This window comes from Vanacampus margaritifer, chromosome 11 (genome assembly GCF_051991255.1).
Source record: "Vanacampus margaritifer isolate UIUO_Vmar chromosome 11, RoL_Vmar_1.0, whole genome shotgun sequence".
Classification (NCBI taxonomy): Eukaryota; Metazoa; Chordata; class Actinopteri; order Syngnathiformes; family Syngnathidae; genus Vanacampus; species Vanacampus margaritifer.
The window spans coordinates 20,400,148-20,424,206 of record NC_135442.1 but is presented as its reverse complement, the minus strand read 5'-3'; the positions used below and the strand labels follow the sequence as shown (position 1 = coordinate 20,424,206).

Genomic DNA, 24,059 nt, shown 5'->3' with positions numbered 1-24,059 from the left:
CCACTACTTTTCACAGGTGAGCGTGGAACCGATCACCCACCAAAAGTGAGGGAACACTGTACAGTATACTGTATACATACATATCACTTCAGTGATATGTATGTATACAGTTCAGTGCAGTTCAATTGTGTATTGTTAGTTCATTGGTATTTTGTCATTTATGAATGAGACACAGCTGTGTACTGTAGCGCTAATGTTATCCAAGATTGCGGTGCACATGGTTGCGCTGGTTGACAGATACCTTTTTCGGTGCTCCTTTCATACTATTTTAATGCTTGTTTATGCACTCCTGCTTCTGGGATGCCTGTCACAACTTAAAAATACTGGTAAACTGGCAAATACCAGACACCTGTCTTGAGTGCCAGAATTGACCGCAAGACTAGCGTACCAATTTTGTCTCTCTTGAAGGCATCTGAACGTTAAGCCCACCGGCAGAGGTCGGTTTGCAGGGAGCTATGACTTAATCTGTTGGATGAATGACAGCAGATGGATACAAACAAGTTAATTGTACCTTTTGTCAAGGGCATTTCATTTAATTTATTTTGCCTGTCACTCAACATTGCTGACATAGATAGAAAAATATATTCCCGTGCTCATTCATTCAGGGAAGTGAGCCCCACTCATGTGTGAGCTTGTTTTTGCACTGGACAGAAGCATATTACTGTGACGTACGTATGATGTGTCGAAGGTCAATGTGTTTTGCAATTCACAATAGTTTTTGCGGTTACTAGCTGCCTTCCTTATTCATCCATACACGAGCTGCTCATCACACTTTGGGTATGTCATCCGACTGCCGATATCACTGGCTCAGCACAGGGCCGTCGCTATCATTTGGGACCCAAGGTAAACACAACCAACACACGATCCCCCCAGTATTTTAGTTCAGTTTTGACCAGAACGAGCCCCATGATTTTCTTTGAGCTGAACCACTGGTGTATGACCAATCACACAGCAACACTGTTTTTGGGGACGAAATAATGCGGCAGTGATTAAAACAAGAAACGCATAGGCCAGGGTAAACAAAGAAACCAAACATGGTGACACCGGTGGACAAATGCATCAACGCTGCAATTAATTTTGTTCTCGCAGTATTATCCAGATTTTCCTTTTTTAAAGAAGAACAACAAGAGGCACTTGCTGCATTTTTATCTGGTAAAGATGTTAGTGTTTTTTTTTTTGTTTCTTTAAATTTACGACGACACCGGCGATGACGTTTTCATCCGTTGCCGTGATTGGTCACCCAATCGGCTGTCCCGCCTTTCCTCAGAAAATCACCGTGGAGCAGTGCCAGATTGATATTGTGGAGCACTCCTTTGAGTGATTCACATTATCAATCTGACTTTTGCCAGGTTACTACCTCATACCATCCCAGGTATTGTTGAACCAGATACATTTTTTCTGTAGTTGTCACTCTCCTGGTGAGGGTTAACGTCATTCCACTTTGCTGCTATAAAAATATAATGCTCCCCTGGTGGGATGAATATTATCTGATTATATTCCCTTATCTAGTCACTTTTTAGGCCTTAGATGTGAGTGAGAAGATATTCTAAACAGTTTGGCTTTGATGGATCAATTATTTGTACAAAGTCCGCTCTTTATGTTGTTTATGGTCTTCCCGGCGAGTGTGATATGGCTGACAGATTAGGATTAAAGCGAAACAAAGACTGAAGAATTATAAAATCCATTTTGCTGACTAATGTGTGGCATTATCCAATGTGACAGATGGCTTGCTTGTCAAGGTTTGCCGTTAGCATAGAAATTGTTCCTGACTACTACCTGATATTTTTGGTCTGGTTGAAGTTAATCTGGTTTGGGCTGCTTTTCATTTGGGATATTTACAACATGCAGAGTCAGCGGTGGTAGATTTGTGACCTGTATGTGTTTGCCAAATCTTTTTACACAACACAATTAGACAATGTGTATCGGTACTTCTGTTTCTGGTTGTGTTGCTCCACCGCCAAGGTCCTGATGAGATCCAGGATGACACAAGTAAGCCAATAAGGGCTTTCCTAGCTTTCTCAGAAGTAACCCTGTCACCCCCTCCTTCTCTTAAACCCGTGGTCACATGACCACCACGGCATAACTGCCATTCTTCCTGATGCATGTTATATTATATTACGTGCCTACTTGAGACGATGTCCTACGTGCCGCTGCGATATTAATACCATTATTGAGAATGAAGACTTTACCACTGGCAGAAAACAATAACAGTTGCTGAATTTCAAGATATTCTGATTGACTAAATCACATTATTACCAGATGAGGATTTTCCCACAAATGCTAATACATGCATTGCAGATGAACTAAAATCATTTTTTAATTGAAATGAAATTCTTGCGTATGTCTTTTCTGTATCCAACTAAAATAAAACCTAAAAACCACAGCAAGGGTGCACAGGTGGTGTCGACATCAATTTGTGGCAGGCCTAATGAATTTATAGGAAACAACTGGTGATAATTATGTAAGGTTTTACTAACATAGATTCACACAGTGCAAGCTGGCATCGGTTACACATACATGTAAATTGTGCTAACTTTATGTTAGAAAACTCTGTTCCCAGGTTGTATTTGCCTGGAATTGTCCTTAAACTAATTACTTGACTATCTAGCAAGATGACTAGCTGGCAAATTAGCCATTAAATTAACAATCCAAACCAGCTAGCTTCCTCGCTGACAAGCTCAAAACTAACATGACAACAGACACGTTTCATTAATTCTGTCAGTGAATGGCCAAGAAAAACAAGCTAACAAACAGAATATCTGTATCAGTGTGTGTTTCAATGATAATGGCTAAATGGCTAGCTACATTAGTCCAATTTACCAACGAGCCTTGATGATAAAAGATACTACTTCAATAAGTAACAAAACACAGATGATGTGAATTATTTCCATGTTGTTCACAAAATCATTACAGGTAATTTACCTTGCCAAGAGGATTCTTGGCAATTCTCCCAGTTGTAATGTGTGCCATATCACGGAGCCTGGACTGGCTAGCTGAGGAGATTTAAGTTGACTGAGTGAATGGAAGTCTGTCGATGTAATTCAAAGCATTACAACCCATCTTCTAAGTCAATGCCAGATACAAATAACCCATACTGGGCAAAACATTTTATTACCCAGTGGTTGATTACATCAAATAATCTATATTGGATTGAGGGATTTTGACCTGGCTAAAAAATAAGGCTAAATGGATTAAACATTTCGTAACCCCGCAGTTGGGTAGATAAAGGTATGAATATTTAATATGTATCCATAAGGTAGCGCATTATATTACTTATGAATGCATTCCATTAATAGAGCGACGACAAACATAGTGCTGTGCACACATTATGTAAGTCCCAATGGAGGTAGCCATAGATATGGACAATTAATTATGCACATCTCCAACAAACAGTGCATGCTCATGAACTTAATATTGAGGCCAAATGAAAAAAAATGACATGAGGAGATTTTCAAACAACGATTAGTCAGCGGCATATTTAACGAGTTAAAGAAAACCAGGCCTGGGTTAATGTCATTTAAATCCATATTAGCCTAGCAGCATTTCCCAAGTCATCTGTGAACATTCAGAAAACAAGAAAAAACAAGTTCACACACACACAAAAATTGAGTTCGCTGGATTGTACCTTTGCAGATCATCATGGCCTGGATGTGTGCAAATTTGCATAGGCATAAAGAAAAACATAATTTTTAGAAAGCCACTGGTATATATTTTTTAATCAATTTAATTGGCATTTTTAGGCTAATGATAGGTGGATGTAGCAGCATAGCACCATACCTCGCCATACAGCTGCAACCATACTGTGGCAGCCATGTTTTTTTGAGTATGTGGAATAGCTCGCCACCGCCGTTGTGATCATTCCCCTCAGCAGGGTTGCTTACGTAAGCTGTAAAGTCCTAACATGTCATGACATTTGTTTGTTTTGATGTCATGTATAAAGCGACCATCCCCCATGTCTTCCTGTCGGCAGGGCTATATGGGCTACATAATCATCAGTGGGTCATCTCTTCATAACCAACCCCCATCCTGCCCTTCTGCGCGTCCTTCCCCCACCTTCCCAGCTTCATAATATGCCATTGCGAGGAATGCAGGCTAACAAAAGGGAGAACCTGTTAATCACCGGTGACAAAATCCCCCCCAACACCCATAAGGAAATATGCAAGCATGTGATGGAGAAAACCTCAGGAGACACAAAAGCAGCACAGGGTGTGCGTGCCCACTCCACTATCCTGCATTAGTGACTGCGTGTTCTTGTTCATGTGTGTTCCGTGCATCCATGTGTATGTGTGTGAGGGCAGTGGGGGTAGTACGTGTATATCGCGTGTTCACTCTGCAATGTTTGAGGGGTGAAAGAGTTGAAACGTTCTATATTTACTCGCTGCCATTCACACTGTTAGAATAATTAGCACACAAACACACAAGCACAGTGTGTATGCATGCATGGACGCACTTCATGCTGAGACACACTTTCAATGTCCTAACAAACTTTACATTGAGAATGTGTTTTTACTAGAGCTGTCAAACGATTACATTTTTAATCAGATTAATCACATTTTAGAATTTTGATTAATCACGATTAATCACTTAATTAAAAAGGCTTTTTGTCAAAAAAATTTGTCCGCCAAATTTGAAAAGTACCTGTTATGTGTTGACATTTAATGTTAAGAGGGCGTCTTCAACATTTTTTGATCCACTGCGCACTCATGCTCCTCTTTTTCTAATCAGTTAATTACATGCATAATTTAAAATAAAATAAAAAATGACCCCAGTAGTTTGACATGAACAAATATTCTGAATGCCATACACAAATATTTATTAAATGCTTTACTTTAATGCATGTAGTTATGTTTATTGTGCAAACAGAACCTGTGCTTCCTTTAACGTAGACATCGCCTGTCAAGATACGGGATAATATGTGGTCGGAATTAATAGTGTGATTAATCTGCATTAATGCATGATTAATGAGATATTTTTTTTGTGATTTATTAACTAGTTAATGCTTTAACTTTGACAGCACTAGTTTTTACATTTCATTAGTAAAGCAGAATTTGTTTGATAATAGGGGAAACATCTCAAGTCCTGTCAGAGCAGAGATGGCTTTTACATTAAAGACTACTAGGGTAAGAAAAAAAAATGGCGGAACAGTTTTGAGAATCAATGACTTCATGTGAGGAGCAACTTTCAAATTTTGTGAAGCAATTTTATTTCATGTATTTATTTTTTTGCACATTTATACCAGGGACCTGAAGCAAGGATTTACAATAAGAATATGACAATATAACGAATAAACAATTGGTTTCTATTTCTTAAATTCGTAATGTGTAAAACAACAAATTGCATATTTTTGTCTACAAACCCAATTCCCAAAAAGTTGGGACGCTAAACAAATTGTGAATAAAAACTGAATGCAATCATGTGAAAGTGCCAAATTTCAATATTTTGTTCAGAATAGAACATAGAAGACAGGTAAAAAGTATAAACTGAGAAAATGTATCATTTTAAGGGAAAAATATGTTGACTGTAAATTTCATGGTGCCCACAAATCATACAAAAAAAGTTAGGACAGGTAGCAATAAGAGGCTGGAAAATTGCACTTACACAATTACACACACAAAAAACAGCTGGAAGACCAGTTACCACTAAAGAGGGAGAGAAATATCAGAAAGGTGTTTACCAGCAAAAAATTGCAGAAAGGTTGAAGTAATCATCATCTACAGTGCATAACATCAGCCAAAGATTCTGAGAATCTGGAACAATCTCTGTGTGTAAGGGTCAAGGCCGAAAAATCATACTGGATGCCCATGATCTTCGGGCCCTTAAACGGCACTGCACCGCAAACAGAAATGCTTACTGTAAGGGAAATCACAGAAAGGGCTCAGCAATACTTCCAGAAAACATTGTGCGTGGACACAATCCACCGTTGCCAGATGAATTTCGACAGTACAAAGAAGAAGCCATTTCTAAAGCAGACCAAGAAGTGCAGGCGTTTCTCTGGGCCAGGGGTTATTTAAAATGGAGTGTGGCAAAGTGGAAAGCTGTTTTGTGGTCGGACGAATCACGATTCGAAGTTCTTTGTGGAAAACTGGAAAACTCATACTGACTAAAGAGGACAAGGACAACCATGAGTGTTATCAGCACTCACTTATAAGCCTGCATCTGTGATCGTAAAGGGTTGCATGAGTGCGTGTGGCATGGGCAGCTTCTACATCTGGAAAGGCATCGTCAATGCAGAAAGGTATATTCGGATTCAAGAACAACATATGCTCTTGCATTTTTCAACACGATAATGCTAGACCACATGCAGCACCAATTACAACATCATGGCTGCGTAGGAAAAGGATCCGTCCGGGTATTGAAATGGCCAGCTTGCAGTCCACTTCTTTCACTTGTAGAGCACATTTGGCACACCATAAAGGGGAAGGTGCAACAAAGAAAGCCCAAGACAGTTGAATAGTTAAGAGAGACAAGAATGGGACAGCATTCTTATTTCTAAACTTGAGAAACTTGTCTCCTCGATCCCCAGACGTTTGCAGATTGTTGTAAGAAGAAGAGGGGATGCCTCACAGTGGTGAAAATGGCTTTGTCCTAACTTTTTTGAGATTTGTTGACACCATAGAATTTAAAATCAACATAGTTTTCCTTTAAAATTATACATTTTCTCAGTTTAAACTTTTGACTTGTTCTCTATGTTCTATTCTGAATAAAATACAGTATTAAAATTTGGCACTTCCATATAATTGCATTCAGTTTTTATTCACAATTTGTATAGTGTCCTAACTTTTTTGGAATTGGGTTTGTACAAGCAAAGCCGGTTATGTTTAGTAGACGTTTTATTTTATTGTTGTTCAAAGTTGAATGTTTTCAGCTTTCACGCGGTTCCAGCCAGATGTCTGTGAAAATTGGAATCGATCACCCCAAACACTTAAAGCTATTGAACAAACACAAGAAAATTGAATTTCAAATCGCTGCTGCCACCTGTGGCCGGAAAATGAAACTGCATACACCCTTCTTCGCGCACACAATGCGCACGTGACCTCACAGCCACAGACAGAGGGCGGGAAATTCGAAACCAAATCCAGTTTGAAAACTATTGGCCAGAGGCTTGCAGGAATTTCCATTATGAACAGCTAGGGTGTTAATCAACTAATTAAATGCACTAGCGACTAGACTTATGTTAGCTTAACAATTAGCATGGCTTCTCTGTTTTTCCTCTCGATCCGTTTGTGAGAACAATACATATCAGATGTGTAGCTTATTAGCTGCCATGGTGGTGATGATGTTTACTGACTCAAGAGCGAGCCCGCAACGTGTTTAGCGACATAAGTAGCCAGTGAAATTTGTTGCTAGCTAGCTGGATGTGGCGCAAGTAGCACCGAGTTTGCCTCGACGATTGAGGTCCTGTGCGTGGGTGACATAAGCGCACTGCAGCAACCATAACGTATGTGTCCAGCTCAGTGAAGCTTTTTGGGTCTCCACAGTTCGGAAAAAAGTCAAAAAAAAAAAAGAAAGAAAAAAAAGTCAAACTCTATAATTTTCAGTTTTGCTATTCAGTGTGCTTAAATGAGGGTGAGGCGCAGAATCAAAATTTTGACCCGCAAACTGCAAAGCGAAAGTGCCTATTGCAAGCCTTGAGAAACTGAGACTACATTAAGTAGTCAAAATTACACTTTTCAGTACATAAAACGAGTTTTATGATCTTAACTGTATTTTAAATGTGGAAGGAAAAATTGGCATGTGTGTTCTTAAGGTTATAACAATGTGTGTTCTAATCGAGATGATCAACACATCACACCACATACGACGATATCTTTACTGACAATTGTGAGTCTCCGTCCCCAATCTGGATGTCTGTCGTATTCCTAAAACTGACCACTGAGGAATAACATGGTGCCACAGGGCATAACAGACTTTTGGAAAGAATAAAGAAGAAGAAAGAATAGTAATAGTAGTAGTAGAAGAAGAAACAGAAGAAGCTAGATATCTGGAATATATAGTGGTTATACTTATACTGCTCCTCTATTTGTGTCTAGCAACAGTACAAGCGTGATGTCACATCCTGATTGGCTATTTATCATTTCACATCACAATCCATCCTTTTGAGTATTGGCCGAGCTCGGTGTCTACCACATTCACACACATAAGGATTTGTGATTGTAAATATTGACCAGGTTCTTGAAAATTTACACACACCTCACACCGCTTACAGACACATCCAATAACATAATGCTAGTGACAAGTAACTCTACAGTACTGACCATGTCAGTGTGACAGCTGAAATGCTGCCTAGCCCTCCCAATGCTACGCTACTTGCAATTAGCCCTGCGTCTAAGCAGCATGGAAGCTGAAGGCAGCTTAAGCGTGTTTAGTTTCGACTCTGGGAACAGCCAGTAATCCCAAATCAGCCGACCTCCAAGAGGTCTGCAATGTTTCGTAATGGTCAGGAGATCCGATAAGCATTTGGGACCTGAATCATTCACTGGTTTTAAGTTTTGAGGTTGATTCTGTGGGAAACTGGCAGTTAGTTAGTAGCTCCAGTTGCAGATGCAAACATTTCATTTTTTTACTGCTAAAATTCCTGGCTACTGGAATTTCTGTATTGTACATACACTGCAAAACTGTTTATAATAGTTATCACCAGCAAACATAATTATTCAACATACGGGTAGGCAAGTCTGGATATTTCAAACAAATCAGCATTGGGGTTTCTTGCATAAAACAGCAGCAAACTTCTGCACAATGATGCCTACTTTGTCCTGTGGCCTACATTTTCAACTCTGGCTTGCAGCCACGGCCGATTGCAGTCAACTTTGCTGAACTCACAGATTTATTTTTAATTTTGGCACACATTCTTACATGTTGCGTCTCGGGACATTGGATTTGGATCATTTTCCATAATTCGCTGAATGACTCTCGGTTGTTTTGACCTGAGAAATGCTCCTTGGATTCTGAACATATTCCGCAGTGTCGAAAGTATTGTGATAACACCACTTTATTTCCGTCCAATACGCAATTGTTTTGGTCTGTGTGGGCGGGGCTCATTTTGAAATGGGCCCTGTCACTGTTCATGGCCGCCCCGCCTTTATCAAGCTTAATACGGCGGGTTAATGCTGTCCAAATATAGCAGCGTTTCATGATTCAGAGCGCTGCTATTGTTATCTCATGTGACCTGACAGTGGAAACATGCAAAATGCGATATAAACAAACAAGTTAACTCTCCACAAACAGTACAGGGTTTGCATTATGTATCGTCTTTCAGCGTTTAAACGCACCCTCCAATGCTACGTAACAAAATTGTGTCCATCTTGCTAATGTCAAATGAATCCATCCATCCATTATCTGAACCTAAAAACACTTCCTTAATGACCAATAAGTGAAAATGTTGCTGTCTTCATTCCAAAACAGCAGCTTGTTGTTGTTGCGCATCCAAAGCTAAAGAAGATTTTGCTAAGTCTCCTTTGGCTGTGTTGTATGTTTTTGTTATCAAGTGGCATGCTGGAGTGACGCCAAGATGACATGTAGGGATTGGGGAGGGAATTGAAGCAGCACAAGGCCAGAACATCCCCGCTAATCTGGTTGGAAATAGCATGATGGGACAAATTGAAAATGGTCAAATATTTGGTAAATATTTGCCGTTGCTTAATGTTTTTATTTTAATAATGATTAAGCAAGGTTGGCGCTGGCTCTGCGTGACGCCATGTTACTAAGCTCGTCGCTGGAGGCTGTTTGACCAAAGCCAAGATGGCCTTTCTGCCAAAACAATAATGCTCATTTGCTAGCAGCAATTCCTTAAAATACTTTGTTTTGCTTAATATTTAGCAAAGGCAGTGTTTGACCATGACAATATAGTCACTGTAAAAACATTTCTGCAAACCACATACATGTGAAATCCATCAGTACGTAGGCAATGTACCAATTTTAGGTTCAAGCAGACACATGGATTTCCATGTGAATAAAATGTTTTACATTTGCCATGTTATTATTTATGGAAGTGTGGAACTTCCTATGTGGAGTCAACACTTTTGACTGGGCTACATCGTTTGAACGCACTACAAAGTCATTTAAGTGTAAGTGTAAAACGTAGGGTAAATGCTAAAAACATAAAATGTTTTCCCATAATATTACAGGGTATTGATTTGCCCATGCACAATTATGTCATTTTGCTATTATGGGAAAATACTAGCATTTGGCCTACATTTTACGGAGGCGGGCACTTCCGTTTCTCTGTCATTGATGAATGCCCACCAAGTGCCTGTTGTTTTCTTTTTTGGCAAGTGCTTTATGACGTGAAGCCTCGAAAGAAAATACAAGGACTAAGCACCGACTGAAGCAGGTTTTTGTCCGTCGAATCGGGTCACTACAGATGGTCCTTCCATTCTATGTATTTGTACGAGGGCTTGCGTCATAAAGCACTCGCCGAAAAAGCAGGCACTTCACCGAAAAGGTGGGCATCCGTCAACAACGGGCCGACGCAGAGACGTAAAAGTGCCCACCATTGCATTTTACTTTCGAACAACTTTATCAGTATGTTGGAATGACATAGCCCAATCACAACTGTTTACATCACATTGCCAGTTCCACTCTTCTATGTATTGATATTGTATCATTATTACATTATTGTTTTGGGGGGTCAGAAGACCAGTCAATACCTGGTGTGACTCGGGCAGTACAACACATCAATTCAAAAAATTGATCAGGTTGTTGATTACGGCCTGTGGAATGTTGGTCCATGTTTTCAGGTTCGAGTAATTGTTTAAAGGGCCTTACAATGTTGCACATTATCATCATTAGCAATGGTCCTCAGAATCTTATTGTGTATTCAAAATGCCATCAATAAAACTACTGATTGTCCATAATACACGCTTGCTCATTCCATACCCACCAACATGCACCACTCGATCTACAATGTTGTTAAGGAAGCTGAAAATAAGCTTGCCTGAGAAGGTTTAAAGATGATTGATTAAGAGAGCCTATTGATGGAGATGGTTTTCAGCCCATATCCAGGTGGCTGGTCTCAGACTATCTTGGAGGTGAAGATGTGTTCCGTGGTTGTGAGACTGGTTGAATGTACTGTCAAATTGAGGATGTCAAGGCAGAAAAATAAAGTTTAAATTCAGTCAACTGCTCTGATGGAAATTTTTGCAGTCAGCATGCCAATTGCACGCTCCCTCAAAACCTGTGACGTCTGTGGCATTGTACTATGTGATACAGTAATAGGGTGAGCATATTCCCATTTGACACTTGCCCCGGCCTTGAAATTGTGGTACCAGTCGCAGTTACACAGTGTACTTCACCTCCTCTTACTCACGCAATACCAACCGGATATTTTCATGATTTTTTTTTTTTTAAACGGACGCCCGAACAAGACGTAAGAAAATAGGACTTTTGGTCACCCTACAATAGCCTAGTGTAGGTTTCGAGACCTATCTTGGTTTCAAGAACACTTTTTAAGAGTCTCGGTCTCATCTCGGAATCAAACGCATTTTTACTTGGTCTTGTCTCAGTCTCTGACAGGGTGGACTCTGGATTTTTTTTTTTTAAAATTGAGACCAGTCAAGACCAGGCTTGTACTACTATAATCAGTGAGAAATATAGAATGCAGAATGTAATATGTAACTTTTATCGGCACATTGAGAGGAAGCATAAAGACAGGCAAAGTAACCATTAAATTAACTATACTGAAAAAGTTAAAATCAGAACACCACATTCTAAGACAATGAATGAAAATAAGCTCTTTCTCTCACTCCATCACTTTTTGCTAACGTTCAGAGTTAACAGTGATCAATTTGTTCTGCGTTTTGTGTTTTTTCTTTGATATAGGCAGTCTTGGTCTTGTCTCGGTCTTGACCGCCAAAAGTCGCGATAAAGTCTTGATCTCAGTTGGTGTGGTCTTGACTACAATAGCCTAAGGTGCACCTGTGCAGTATACATGCTGTCTAATCAGCATCTTGATATGCCACACCTTTAAGGTGGGTGGAATATCACGGCAAAGAAGAAGTGCTCTCACTAACACCGATTTAGACCCATTTGTGAACAATATTTAAGAAAAATTGTCTGGTTTGTTTTTAACATTTTTGTTTACATGTTACATTAGGTTTAAATGTGTTTAATTGATTTTCGGCTATAACTTCAAAGTTGCAAAGTAAAATACATATTTAAGTATTTATAGATCTGCATCAAAATTATTCTTTGTTGTACTTCAACCTCACTTATGTGTATTGCACGTTGGTCAACTTTGTTGTATTAAGCATGTTTTAATTTGACTGGGTTGGATTGAAATTTATTACAGGGTGGCTGTAGTTACTGCTTCTATTATCTGATGCCTTAAATGTTTAAAATACAACATGAGTTTGCCTTAAACAGAGTGTCTGAATTATGTCTGAGAAAAATAAGACTTCTATTTTAAGCAAAGTCAACATCATCAAGGACAAGCAATGAATTTACAAAAAGCTCCTGAAGGCAGATGAAGTATGGCGAAATGTCTAATTTTCAGGGTCACTGCTCATCTGTCAACTTTCATGTATCAATCATCAGAGCATACGTCAAAGCTCATGACGTCTTCCTTGACGTTCAAGCACATTAATGATGATATCAATATCTTGACGCATTTCATTTTCTTCAATCAGGATCATTGTCTGACAGCAATAAGGTGCTCAGATACATTTGTATGCTAATGGTTAGCATGCACAAATGCAGTAGCCTTAAAAAGTCACGTATCCACTAGTAACATGTTAATGAAGAAATAGTGTACAGAATTACACATCTTGACTAAAGTCTGCTTGCAGAGGCTCCTAAATTACTTAAAAGTCTGTTTGCGTTACATGAAAATGACTTGTGTTGACATACAATTAAACTTTGGTAAAATTTAAAGGACCATAACACACTGTAAAACATAGGTGTCAAACTCCGGTCCTGGAGGGCCACAGTCCTGCAGGTTTTGGATGTTTCCGTTCTCCAACACAGCTGATATACTGTATGATCAGCTCATCAGCAAGCTCTGCATAAGCCTGCCTGATAATGATCCTGCTGATTGGAATCACCTTGTGTTGGAAGAGGGAAATCTCCAAAACCTACAGGACTGCGGCCCCCAAGGACCGCCGTTTGACACCTATGCTATAAAGTGTGACCCTTCAAAATCAAACCCTTTCAAATTAAATGATCGCCTTCACGTTTTAATTGCTTAGCTAGCTTCTTTTGTAGTACGTTTTTGAGGTGCAGCGAAGCAAAGACAAACGTCGTGAGGACACGATGTAGTGTCGTGTCATACCAGGTCACTCGGGTCTTTTTCATGAATGTTCTTTGTTTTCATGGCACCCTATTATGCTAAAATAAGCCCATTTGGGAACGGCAAGATGTTCCATGCAGTTGACTGGAAACGCCCGTGGGTGACTGCCGCAGAGCTAGCTATTATGCCACATGTATGTTATGGCAGTGGGGAATGTAAATTTTTCATAGCGTACACTTCTGCCCACTGAAGCTTGCTAACGAGATCTGCTCTTTGTCTTCCTCTGGCCATTCAAGAGGCTTTATGCTGGCCCACTTTTAAGAGAAGTATTGAGCTACTAACCACATCGCCACATACTTGAAATTTACTACATGCTGGAATAAACAAAAGACAAAAAAAAACACATTTGAATATTAATAGGTATACTATTAGACCATTGAATGACAATGATAGAATATTTAGAGATTGAAATTAGCTTTTTAATTAGGATTTTTTTTTTGTTCCCATGTCTGTAAGTGGATTTTCACTCATGAAGGCAACACATCATTACCTAGTCGTTGAATTACACTTGTAGCAGCACATGCAGCACACAATACACCCAAAGTTCCATAATGTGTGAAATTAATAGCATAGTTTATTTTACTTGTTGTAGGGAGTCAATCCCTATTGCTGACTTTAGGCAGGGTACACCCCCTGGGCTTATTGGAGGCCATTTGCAAGGCACGTCCAGTATTAGGGTCCTATATTAGTGGACAGGCGCTTGGCGTAAAAATGGGTGCATCTTTATATTTGTGCCGTGGCAAGATTGGTTTAGCATTTTGGGGAATTTGGGAGACCGTGCTATGCCTCGACAGGCTTTCCGGCGTTTTCTATTGTACGCCCCCAGCACATCTGGCAATTTGGTGACCATAAGTAGACTAGATTTCAGACTACGGTACCTAAAAGCATGTCTAAATTTTGGCGCAGGTGGTGTAATGTGATTTTGGTGGATTTGATCAAGGTGCAGGCTAGTGTTAATTTTATTAGACATGTTTAAATTTAGGCTGTTTTAGTTGACTCAATCACACTTGTTAGATTTGATCAGTTAGTCAACCTCATCCCGTTTTTATTTAGTCAACTTTTAGTCTAAATCTAAATCTAGCATTTTCTGTTTTTGGCATGTGTTTGTGCATGTTGCACTCACTAGCTGCAGATTTGAAGGGGGTGTCACTATGTGTCACATGACAGTGTCACAGTGACAGATTAGCAGAGACAATATTTTACAATGTCATATAATTTTCGTCTCGTCTTTGTTGATGAACTAAAATGTCCATAAATTTTAGTCCAGTCTTTATTAATTGAAGTACATTTTTGTCTCGTCTTTATTAGTTGACAAAAATGCATACTGATTGCTGCCAGACAGATTCTGATCTCGTGTGATGCATGCCATTGTATTCCATTGATAAATATGACAACAGTGAATTTCTGCGCTGAATTTAAAGGGAATAAACTGGAAGCCACTTTGATTGGCTGGGAGTCGGCTGCGTCCCCTCCCCTCCCACAACGGTGGATAACGACGCAAAACAGCAGAATTCCGTAAGAAAGAAACCTATACACACAGTTATACTGCACATTGCTTTAGACTTGCGCTGGGCACAAAAATAGGGCCTTTTGACTGAACTCAACTTTTTTATTTTTTTTTATAACATTTTCACAAAAGATGCAGCTCTACCAAAGTGATTATTGGAAACCATGAACTAATAGCAATAATCCAATCATAAATAACCAAACAAAATCTTCTCCATTTAAAATGCACCAGAACTCCTTCCACAATGGAACGTCGCATACAAGCGGTGCAGTTTCATTCCCATTAGCTGCACATCTTATTTGATGCTGTTATACCGCAGAAGAAGGATAAGAGATTGGAATTTGACCAGAAAAGGTCGCCGGGATCAGAGATGTTACGATCATTGTGTGCATGATGTCACTCACGTTTGCAATAAACAGCCGAGTTTTGAAGTAGGACCTCTCAACTCTGAGGCTGGGATGCTACCCACTACCTGACCGTTATGCATCCCATCTTTTATTCTGATTATTGGTAAACTCAAGATTCATCTGAAAGAATATTTAATATACAGTAAATATCTGCATTAAACGTTCACAAAATGGATATAAACATAACTGGGTCTCCACAATGTGAGACATTAGGTCTCGTTGATCATGAGGTGACGTCATGAGAAAGAGAGCAACGGGCTAGCACATTAATCTCTGACCCCAGCAGGAGCACCGTGCCACGACCCATGATGACCGCTGACCTGGGGGTTCAGGGGGGCATGACGTATGACATGATGGGGCAACGAGGTTTTTGGGTTAGCTCTTTTGTTGTCTGCCAAGGAGGGTTAACAAGGAGTCCATGTGTGAATGGTGGGGTGAGCTTCTCAGCTATCATATGGACTTGCTGCTCGGACCTTCACACGGGACACGGCTTTGGTCTGACACCCCTGACCTTATTTTCAAACAAACTGCATGTGACATAATCCAACATACTCATACTTACTCATACTAACTTGTTGCCGTGATTGCCTTGTTATGACTTTTGGAAGCTAGTGGCAAGAAACCCATAACCCCAAACTGTAGGAGCAGGTTAGCCAGTCATGGTCTCGAATAAAGTCATTTCCAGAGAAGGCACATTAACAATGGTAGTGTATGGAAAAGGACAGTTTTTCATGTGGACTGAAAATAAACATTATGAATGCAAATACTACCTTTTGATTTGTAAATGACAAAACTAATTGACCACAATGCATCCCACCGGAGTTAAGTGGGATACAGTAAGACATTCTGTACATAAATATAACATAAAATATGTCAGATATGAAGGAATTGTATGATTACTATTTTAAGTGTAATCTTTGCGTGTTCAAAATGATTGTATCCGAGATCTGATGAACAAGGTTCCTTGCAAGGATTTATTTAAAAGCTTCCAAAGACACCGTTAGGACGCCACATCTGAATGCAACGTGATGACCCCAAGTGTGTGACAATTTACAAAACATCGACTCATTTATACAAAAAAGATAAAAGGTTCCTCCTCCCGGCTCTTGATTGAACAAAGGGCAGACATGTCATCTCCTAGTGAACAAATGTGTAATGTTGTTAGTAAACAGACGTTTACATACAGACATGTTGATTCCAGGTTGGCCAAAGGTGTAATCTTATTAGTAAACAGACATTTACATACAGTTCCCCTTCTTGACTGGGGGAACAAATGCAATTAGGATCTAACCCCAGACTTTTAGACTCCAATGCCAAAAGGCTCTAAATAACATCATGCACATTCCTATCTTCAATAGCTTTGAGGGTGAGAGGATAAAATAAAGTTCACAAAATCATTATTCCACTGTATTCTATTAAACACTCATGATTATATCACATTGATATGCCTATAAGTAAATTAATAAACAGTAAAACATCAAATTGAAAATATTAAATGTCTTCAGATAAAACAACAATCAGGTTCAACTTAGGTAGGCTAAAATGGAACTGTTTTTTGCTAGGCTCAGCTCCAGTTTACCCACAACCCTATTTAGGTTTAAGGAATCCAAGTCCAGAAAGTAAAAACCCTGAAAGTGTTTGGCTTTAGCCACAGGTGCTTCTACTCAACAGGTGGAGACAAGCTTGTTTACCTGCCAGTTGAGTAGAAGCACCTGTGGCTAAAGCCAATCTGTGGCAGGGTTTTTACTTTCTGGACCTGGATTACCCAAACCTGACCCTAATGAGGACTAGTAAAGAAAATAGATAGATCAATGCATTTTATTGAATTGTTCCCCTATGATGACATCTCAAGTGCTACTACAAAATGAAACAAACAAACAAGCAAACTGTCAAAGTGGTGGGAAAAAAATAGTACACAATTTATGTACTGTTGTGTGTGTAAAGTCTTAAGAATTAAGGAGCATTCCTCCTCCCCGCCCCAAAAATCGGAAAATTTTAGCTAAACAGATTTTGATTTCATCAAAACTTGGTGTACTTGTTGACAGCGATGGCACAACACCCATCCTAAAATATAGACCAATCGGAGCAGGGTTTGGGAGCTACGACCCATTGAATTTGGATATTTTTTGGCAAAAAGGGGCATGGCCAGTAAACAGGAGGCGATGGTTTGAATCCCACCTGAGACTGATTGCGGTTTAAGTTTATTCATTCATCTACACGTGATAGTAATTTTCGGGTCATTTATCTTTCACTTTACTTGGTAAGCATTTCACAAACATTCCACATGCATTCATTTTTTACTAGCATTCAGCTTTCAGCATTCACTTGCAATTTCTCCATTATTGAATATTCAAGCCACTGGATGATTTGGCATGATGGAACCCAATTAATATTTTGTTTTTAATCTTAATAATTTATCATTGCAACCCTATCAAGTTAGCCAACACATTTTTGGATTTGGGAATTAAAGATGCGATGAGCCAGAGTAGATTAGCTTTTGCATCCTTAGGATCACAATACCAAAGCGTGTCTGCACCACATCACCCTTGTCCAAACCAGCTTCATATGTCTCCTCTCTCCACAGTGGCCCTGACCAACCGGGACAAAGTCACTCCAGTCAGCGTGAACAATGTTGATGGAAAAACAGCAGGAGCTGTGGACGCCAAGATACCTGAAGGAGAACTTTTACTGCAGGTCAGTAACGATGGAAAGTGATCAAAAGATTATTTTATAACGTCACTGAATCCCAACAACTGTTCATGGTCCAACAACATGTCCCAATCTAACCCCATGTATTTTTCAATCTCTGAAAAGTCCCCAAAATTCTATTTAGGCCATCTATTTGGATGCCAAAATCCTCAGGGTGGCTTTACAATCGACACATCTGGCACTGTCTGCCGCGCGCTCATTCAACAATACAGCACTGTTTTGTGCACTTGCACAGTCTGCTGCTTGCTGACTAAAATACTTCTAATCTGAAACTGCTTTAAAGCACTTACTGTTTGAGATTGCTTACAATGGCCTGCATCTGTTTGTTTGTCAGCGGGATAATAATACAAAATTACGACTAGGCTGGTTTTCCAGACATTTTTGCGACAATATCAAGGAGGAAGCCTTTACAATGTACGGGGTGACAGGGGTGTCAAACTATGTTTTGTCTCTGGCCACATGGTAATAATGTTTTACTTCAGAGGGCCGTTATGACTGTGAAACCAAATTCATGTATCATCGTCTCATATTACTACTGTATACACAACAAATTGCTGGATGGTTGGTTCTGAAATTCATAATCCGGTACACCCAGTACTGACTCCAGCCAACGTGACGTCACTGCCCATGCACAAGCCATGTAAACTGGACTCGAACAACAAACAAACAAATTAACACAAAAATAGTAAATAATTAAATGGATACTTGACTTATTTAGCCATTTTCAGCAGTAAGAAGTTGATAGTTTGTCTATAATTAGATTATTTTTCATGTACCACATTTTGCCACTTGTTGTCGACTGAAAATGACACCAGGGCTCAGGTAACGACCAATCAGGGCTCAGTTTACGAACGTCACATGACCACACTCAGAAAACAGGTAGTTGCTCGTTACCTGAGCTCTGAGCACCTGTGATGTCATTTTCAGTCGACAGCAAGTGGCAAAATGTGTTTTTAAAGGTATTAATTGTACATTAAATATAATGAAGTTATCAAGTTTATTATAGACAAAATACTAACATTGTAAAGTTCAGATGGGAACTTTCACCGGTTCTTTTATCTTGAATGTTTGCTATACTAATAATAACAGCCAGGAGACTGCATATTCTCAGTTGAACTATTTACTGGATGCCAGAAAAATCGAGTACAGCTCTGGAGCCTTATCTGCTGAATGTGGAAGAAGGCCTGCTCTATTCAAAATTATCTCTACTCTTTTACTGTCTTCGCCACCCTAACCCTAACCCACCCAAATGGGGGACGGCTCAGCGTAGTCCATGTAAAAATGTGTGACCGGATGGTCTTAACTGTTTTCAACTGGATAAGTGCGCCAACAGCCTAGCTCAAGTCACATATCAATTAAGAAAAAACAACATATTGCAATTAGGGCGTGCGCCATCAGTGACTTTTTAGAGACGGACAAAAATATAAACAATGTTGCATACTGTAATGGTAGGAGCTTTTTCCAAGCGCATATTTTGACAGTGCTAGTCAAGGTAGCGTCACATGCGTTCTACTAATTGGTTGATCTAATTGAATGGGACACAACCTCAACCTTTGATCAATTACTTTTCAACTTCCTGTATTAGTGCCTTTCACACAAGTGACTGGTTGACAGTGGGATAAAAGCGACCTGACAATTTTCCAGTTTTGGCGGCATCAAAGGGAGGAAGTCGAACTGCACGAAACAGGAACGGGTGGGTGGGGGATTGGGGGGAGAACACCTGGCACTTATTTCTCTTCTTATTGGAAGCAGTTGTCGCTTGTTTGACTGCAATTTTATGCAACACACTACAGACTGACTTTGTTACAAGACCAATTATTTGAATGCAAAAATCCATGCTAACTGTGGCACACAATCTAGGGAATACGCAGGGATACTGTTCTCATGCTTTAAATGTGGTGGATCTCTGTTGTAAAAGATCGGCTTTATTGAGTCACTATAGTAGTCACTGTAGGTTCTATGAGCTCTTTTCCATGTGGACAAACGGTTTTGTGATACAAACCATCTGGCACATCAGGTTAATTAAATCTGTCTGATGTGAACATCTGCCGGAAGTCTAGCTTCAACGTTGCCCCAAATTAAACATTATTTATTACTCTACTTAATACGGTCTGATCTTATCTTCTCACAATGATACTATAAAACAAATAATACATTCAATTTGTCCATATTATATTGATCCTTAAAAAAAGCCTAAACAGTGCATCCAGTCTTGGTTCATGGCAGTTTTATACTGTATATGTGATTGGATGGAGCGAAAACCCACTGGCTGCCAGATCGCTTTTGATCTGCTGGAGTCATTGATTTTCCAGTCCAATTCCTCCCAATGTGCACCAAACTGGCATTCCAGGAGGGGAAGGAGCCGCCTAGCCACCCACAGCAACCCGATCCTGCCGGGGAGGTTTCGTTATGTCGTTCTAGTCTGCAATTCTTTTGGCTCGCCTGTAATGAAACATGAAAGCTCATATGGAGAAACGGGCTCGGTCAGAGGTGACCATTCCAAAAAGGGGGCCTCTTCCTGCTTGCTTCTGCTTTATTTGTGAAAACAATGTTTTTCTTTGATGCATATAATTTTGTATATGTCTATTTTTATATGCCAAGTGGTCCAAGTGACAATTCTCTGTCGGCCAACCAAGAGCATGCTGTATTTATGATGGAGATTATTAAAAATGGGTACTTTGTAAAAATGGGTCCAAAATTCAACAAATTAAGTTCAATCCAAAGTACAGACTCCAGTCCACTTAGTGGTAGTACATCAGGTTTACCAATACAGGTGAGAAGTAAAGACGGCCAATTAGACCTGGAATGTAAGGGTGTTGAAACGTAGGAAAGTAATGAGCAAATATTTTGAGATTTTTGGGAAACAAAGAAAAATGCTTACCGTGCGTAAGGTACTGCTCGTTGGAAACACGGCTGGAGTGACTACATAACATCAGTTTCCCCCAGCAAAAATATTCTTTCTAGGAAAAAAAAAATCTCCCCCAGAAAATAATCAATCTTAACTAAATAGCATTGGTAAATTTATCGCAAAAGTAACTTGTTTCATGCAAAACTATACCTTTCGTACCATTAAACTGTTTTTTGTCAGTTTGGTGGCTGCTAATGTGAAATCCTCAGCTTTGACATTTAGGTGTTAATGTTTATCATGGAAGAAGTGTGGCAGATAATTGCAGTGACTTTGTGTGTGTGTGTGCGTGTGTGCGTGTGTGTCCAAAAGAATAACATGAAGTCTCCAGCATTAGTCACTTGTCCAACCCCCACAACTGCCCCTGGCCTGGTTTGGGAATGAGATGGCTGTGCTTCTATGCATGTTAGTGTTGACATTTTTGTGTGTTTGTTGTGACCTGTTTGTTTACGGAATGTTGGTAAATGCAGAAAGGGCATGTGCACACTAGGTGAGCTGGAAATATCAGTGCTCCGATTCACCTAAGAGGCTTCTTCCCTCTTTTTTTCCCCATCCTTTTCAACCTTTATAGGTGCTGTCATGCATAGCCATAGGCCATAAAGACGATTCCAAAGTAAACTCTGAACACCAATTAATAACAATAAAAGTTTCATTAAATATGGTAGAACAGAATGAGAGTGAACAAATAGCAACAGGGTAACAAAAAAAACAACAACAAAGACAAAAGGTCGTGAAAAAGACGCAAAGTATACTATATAACTAAAGGTGGTGGACGAAGGCAGGATGGGGGAAAAACAGTAGACACACTGGAGAACAGGACAAATGCATAGAATGCTAAAGACAAACAATTACTAGACCAATGGAGGTTAAAATTTTCAATATTCCAATGTCGCCTTTCTTCCACAGTTGCACCTATAAACCAGCTGATTGGCAAATGGAAAGCAGGTGTGCAATAAATAAGAAGTCCCTGCCCACTAATGCTCACCAAGGCAAATGAAACGCAAACTGTTAGGGGTGTCAAAATTAGTGCGTTAATTTTGAATTAATTTAAAGTTCCTTTAACGGCACAATTGTTTTTAAGGCGCGATTAATGACAGCCCCTAATTGGAAAGCCTGTACTTGGGTAATTCCAGATATGTCCACGTCAAAATTGAGCAGTAATAAATTTAATAGTAATGCATATATTTTTGGAGACTGGGGTCAAGTTGTATTTTACCATTTGAAAAATGTGCAGAATTTCACAAGTTACTTCATGTTAAAGATTAGGTAGCTCTTAATATGAAAAGAAAAATGCACTGAGCTGTCACCAGCGTTTTACAAATGCAATTATGCCATCTAGTGGCAGAAAAAAATGACCTCAACATAAATCAATATGACACTTTTTTTTTTTACAGTACAGTACATCTTTTTAATATTAACTCAATTTTATGAACTATTATGATCTAATTACTAAAAAATGCAGAAATATTTCTATTAGTTTAACATTTTTTCCACTTTTATTTTAACAAGAGTATGAAACTTAGAAAAATAATTATGCATTTTATTGTACATTAAGAACAGGTATAAAATAGACCATTAATCGTGAGTTAACGATTGAAGTCATGCGATTATTTACGATTAAAAAAAATTATTGCCTGACACCCCTACAAACTATAAAACTCTAACCGTTGCCTGTATGTTGGGAAGTTTCTCTCTGTCTTTGAGTCGGGAGATGTATCCTGACGTATTTGTTCCTACGCACCAAAGTAACAGTTCAGAGTACCTACCTTTTTTGGGGTCCTTAAAGGAGGTGCTGCTCTCCCACTCGAGACTCCGTTGTTGTGCTGACTTGAATGCTCATGTCCCCTGTGGGACTCAGGACATATGATTTGTACCTGTAGGCCAAGTAGAATGAGTCTTCATTCATTCTTCTTTTGGCGAGTATTTCAATGAGGCCATGGAGAACGACTTTCAGGCAGTTTTGAGGAATTTCTGGCCCAACATTAAACGCCTAAAAAGGGGTAAACAGTGCACCATCAATACTGGATTGGGCATTGCAGATGTTGTGGTGCATGTTGTAGGAGAGGAGGGTTTTTGTGGTGGAGCGGGTTCCCGAGCTGGGTTCTTGGTGTTAAGTTGTGTTTTTTTAATACAGCCCATGTACGTGAGGTTTTGGAGGTACCGCAAGATTTTTCGCTGTTTTGTTTTGGCGGCTCCATGTAACAAACAGGGATTGTTGGACTGTGATTCGACCTGAATGGAAGTAAAGAACGTGTTCTTTAAACGCCTGTGGTTATTGGATTAAGATCGGTAGCAGAGGATGGCTGCTGCTGCTTATTACAAGATTCCACCGCCATTTGACAAGAAGACGTCCTACGAAACTTGGAAAAATGAGATTGACATATGATGAAGAGTTACCGACCTCGAGGAAAAGAAACAAGCGCTAGCAGTTACCTTGTCGCTCACTGGCAGAGCGAGGGAAAGTGCCGCCGATGGCTTGAAATCTGACACTGGTATGGCTGCACTCTTGACAAAGTTGGTCTTTATGTTTGACTACATTGATTGTTGAGTTTTAACGAAGGTACAACAAAATATATTCATTTAAAATGGAGTTCCCAGATGCTGTACTTGCCTTTAAACTTCTGGATACTGCTGGTCTGAACGTCAAAGACAAACAGTTAGTGCTGACAGCTTGCCCAAGTGTTTCCTTTGCTGACATGGAATCAGCTTTGAAGAGAAGATGCGGCAGCGTGCACCAAATGAGTGCAAACAGTGAGTGTGCCTATTATACAAGATCCCCTTTTAAAAGTGAAACCAAATTCACCAGCCTACAACCTCAAACTGCGATGCTACGTAATAATCCAATTGATAAACGTGGCAGGAGAATGAGGTGTGCAGTTTGTCAAAGTACATTTTACTGGGCAAAGGACTGTCCACATAAAAGCGAAAGTGTCAAACTGACAAAAGATGAGGGACAAAAAAAAATGACTATGAAGAATGCAATATCACTTTGTCGTATGCTCTTCATGTATGATGTATCTTCATGGCCTGCACAAGAACAGTGTGTGGCGAGAAGTGGACTGCGAAGTACAGAGAAGTACACAAATAGTGGGTGAAATAAGTGCAAGGCCATTTAGATTTGGTGAGGGCAAAGTAGCTCACTCCACAAGAAAAGTGACCCTAGCAGCAAAGGCAAATACCAGGTGCCAAATAGAAACAGAGGTTGTCCCAGCAGATATACCAATGCTTTTAAGCAGGGCCTCACTGAAG

At 39.7% G+C, this 24,059-nt stretch overlaps 1 protein-coding gene across 1 annotated transcript in view; it reads left to right on the top strand.

Annotated features, from left to right (window-relative positions):
• LOC144060353 (aryl hydrocarbon receptor-like) overlaps window positions 1-24,059 on the top strand; it is a 49,861-nt gene that overhangs the window by 6,557 nt on the left and 19,245 nt on the right. Inside the window, exon 3 of the mRNA XM_077579812.1 lies at window positions 17,781-17,890. Coding sequence (XP_077435938.1) covers window positions 17,781-17,890 — 110 coding nt within the window. The remainder of the gene's footprint in view (window positions 1-17,780; window positions 17,891-24,059) is intronic.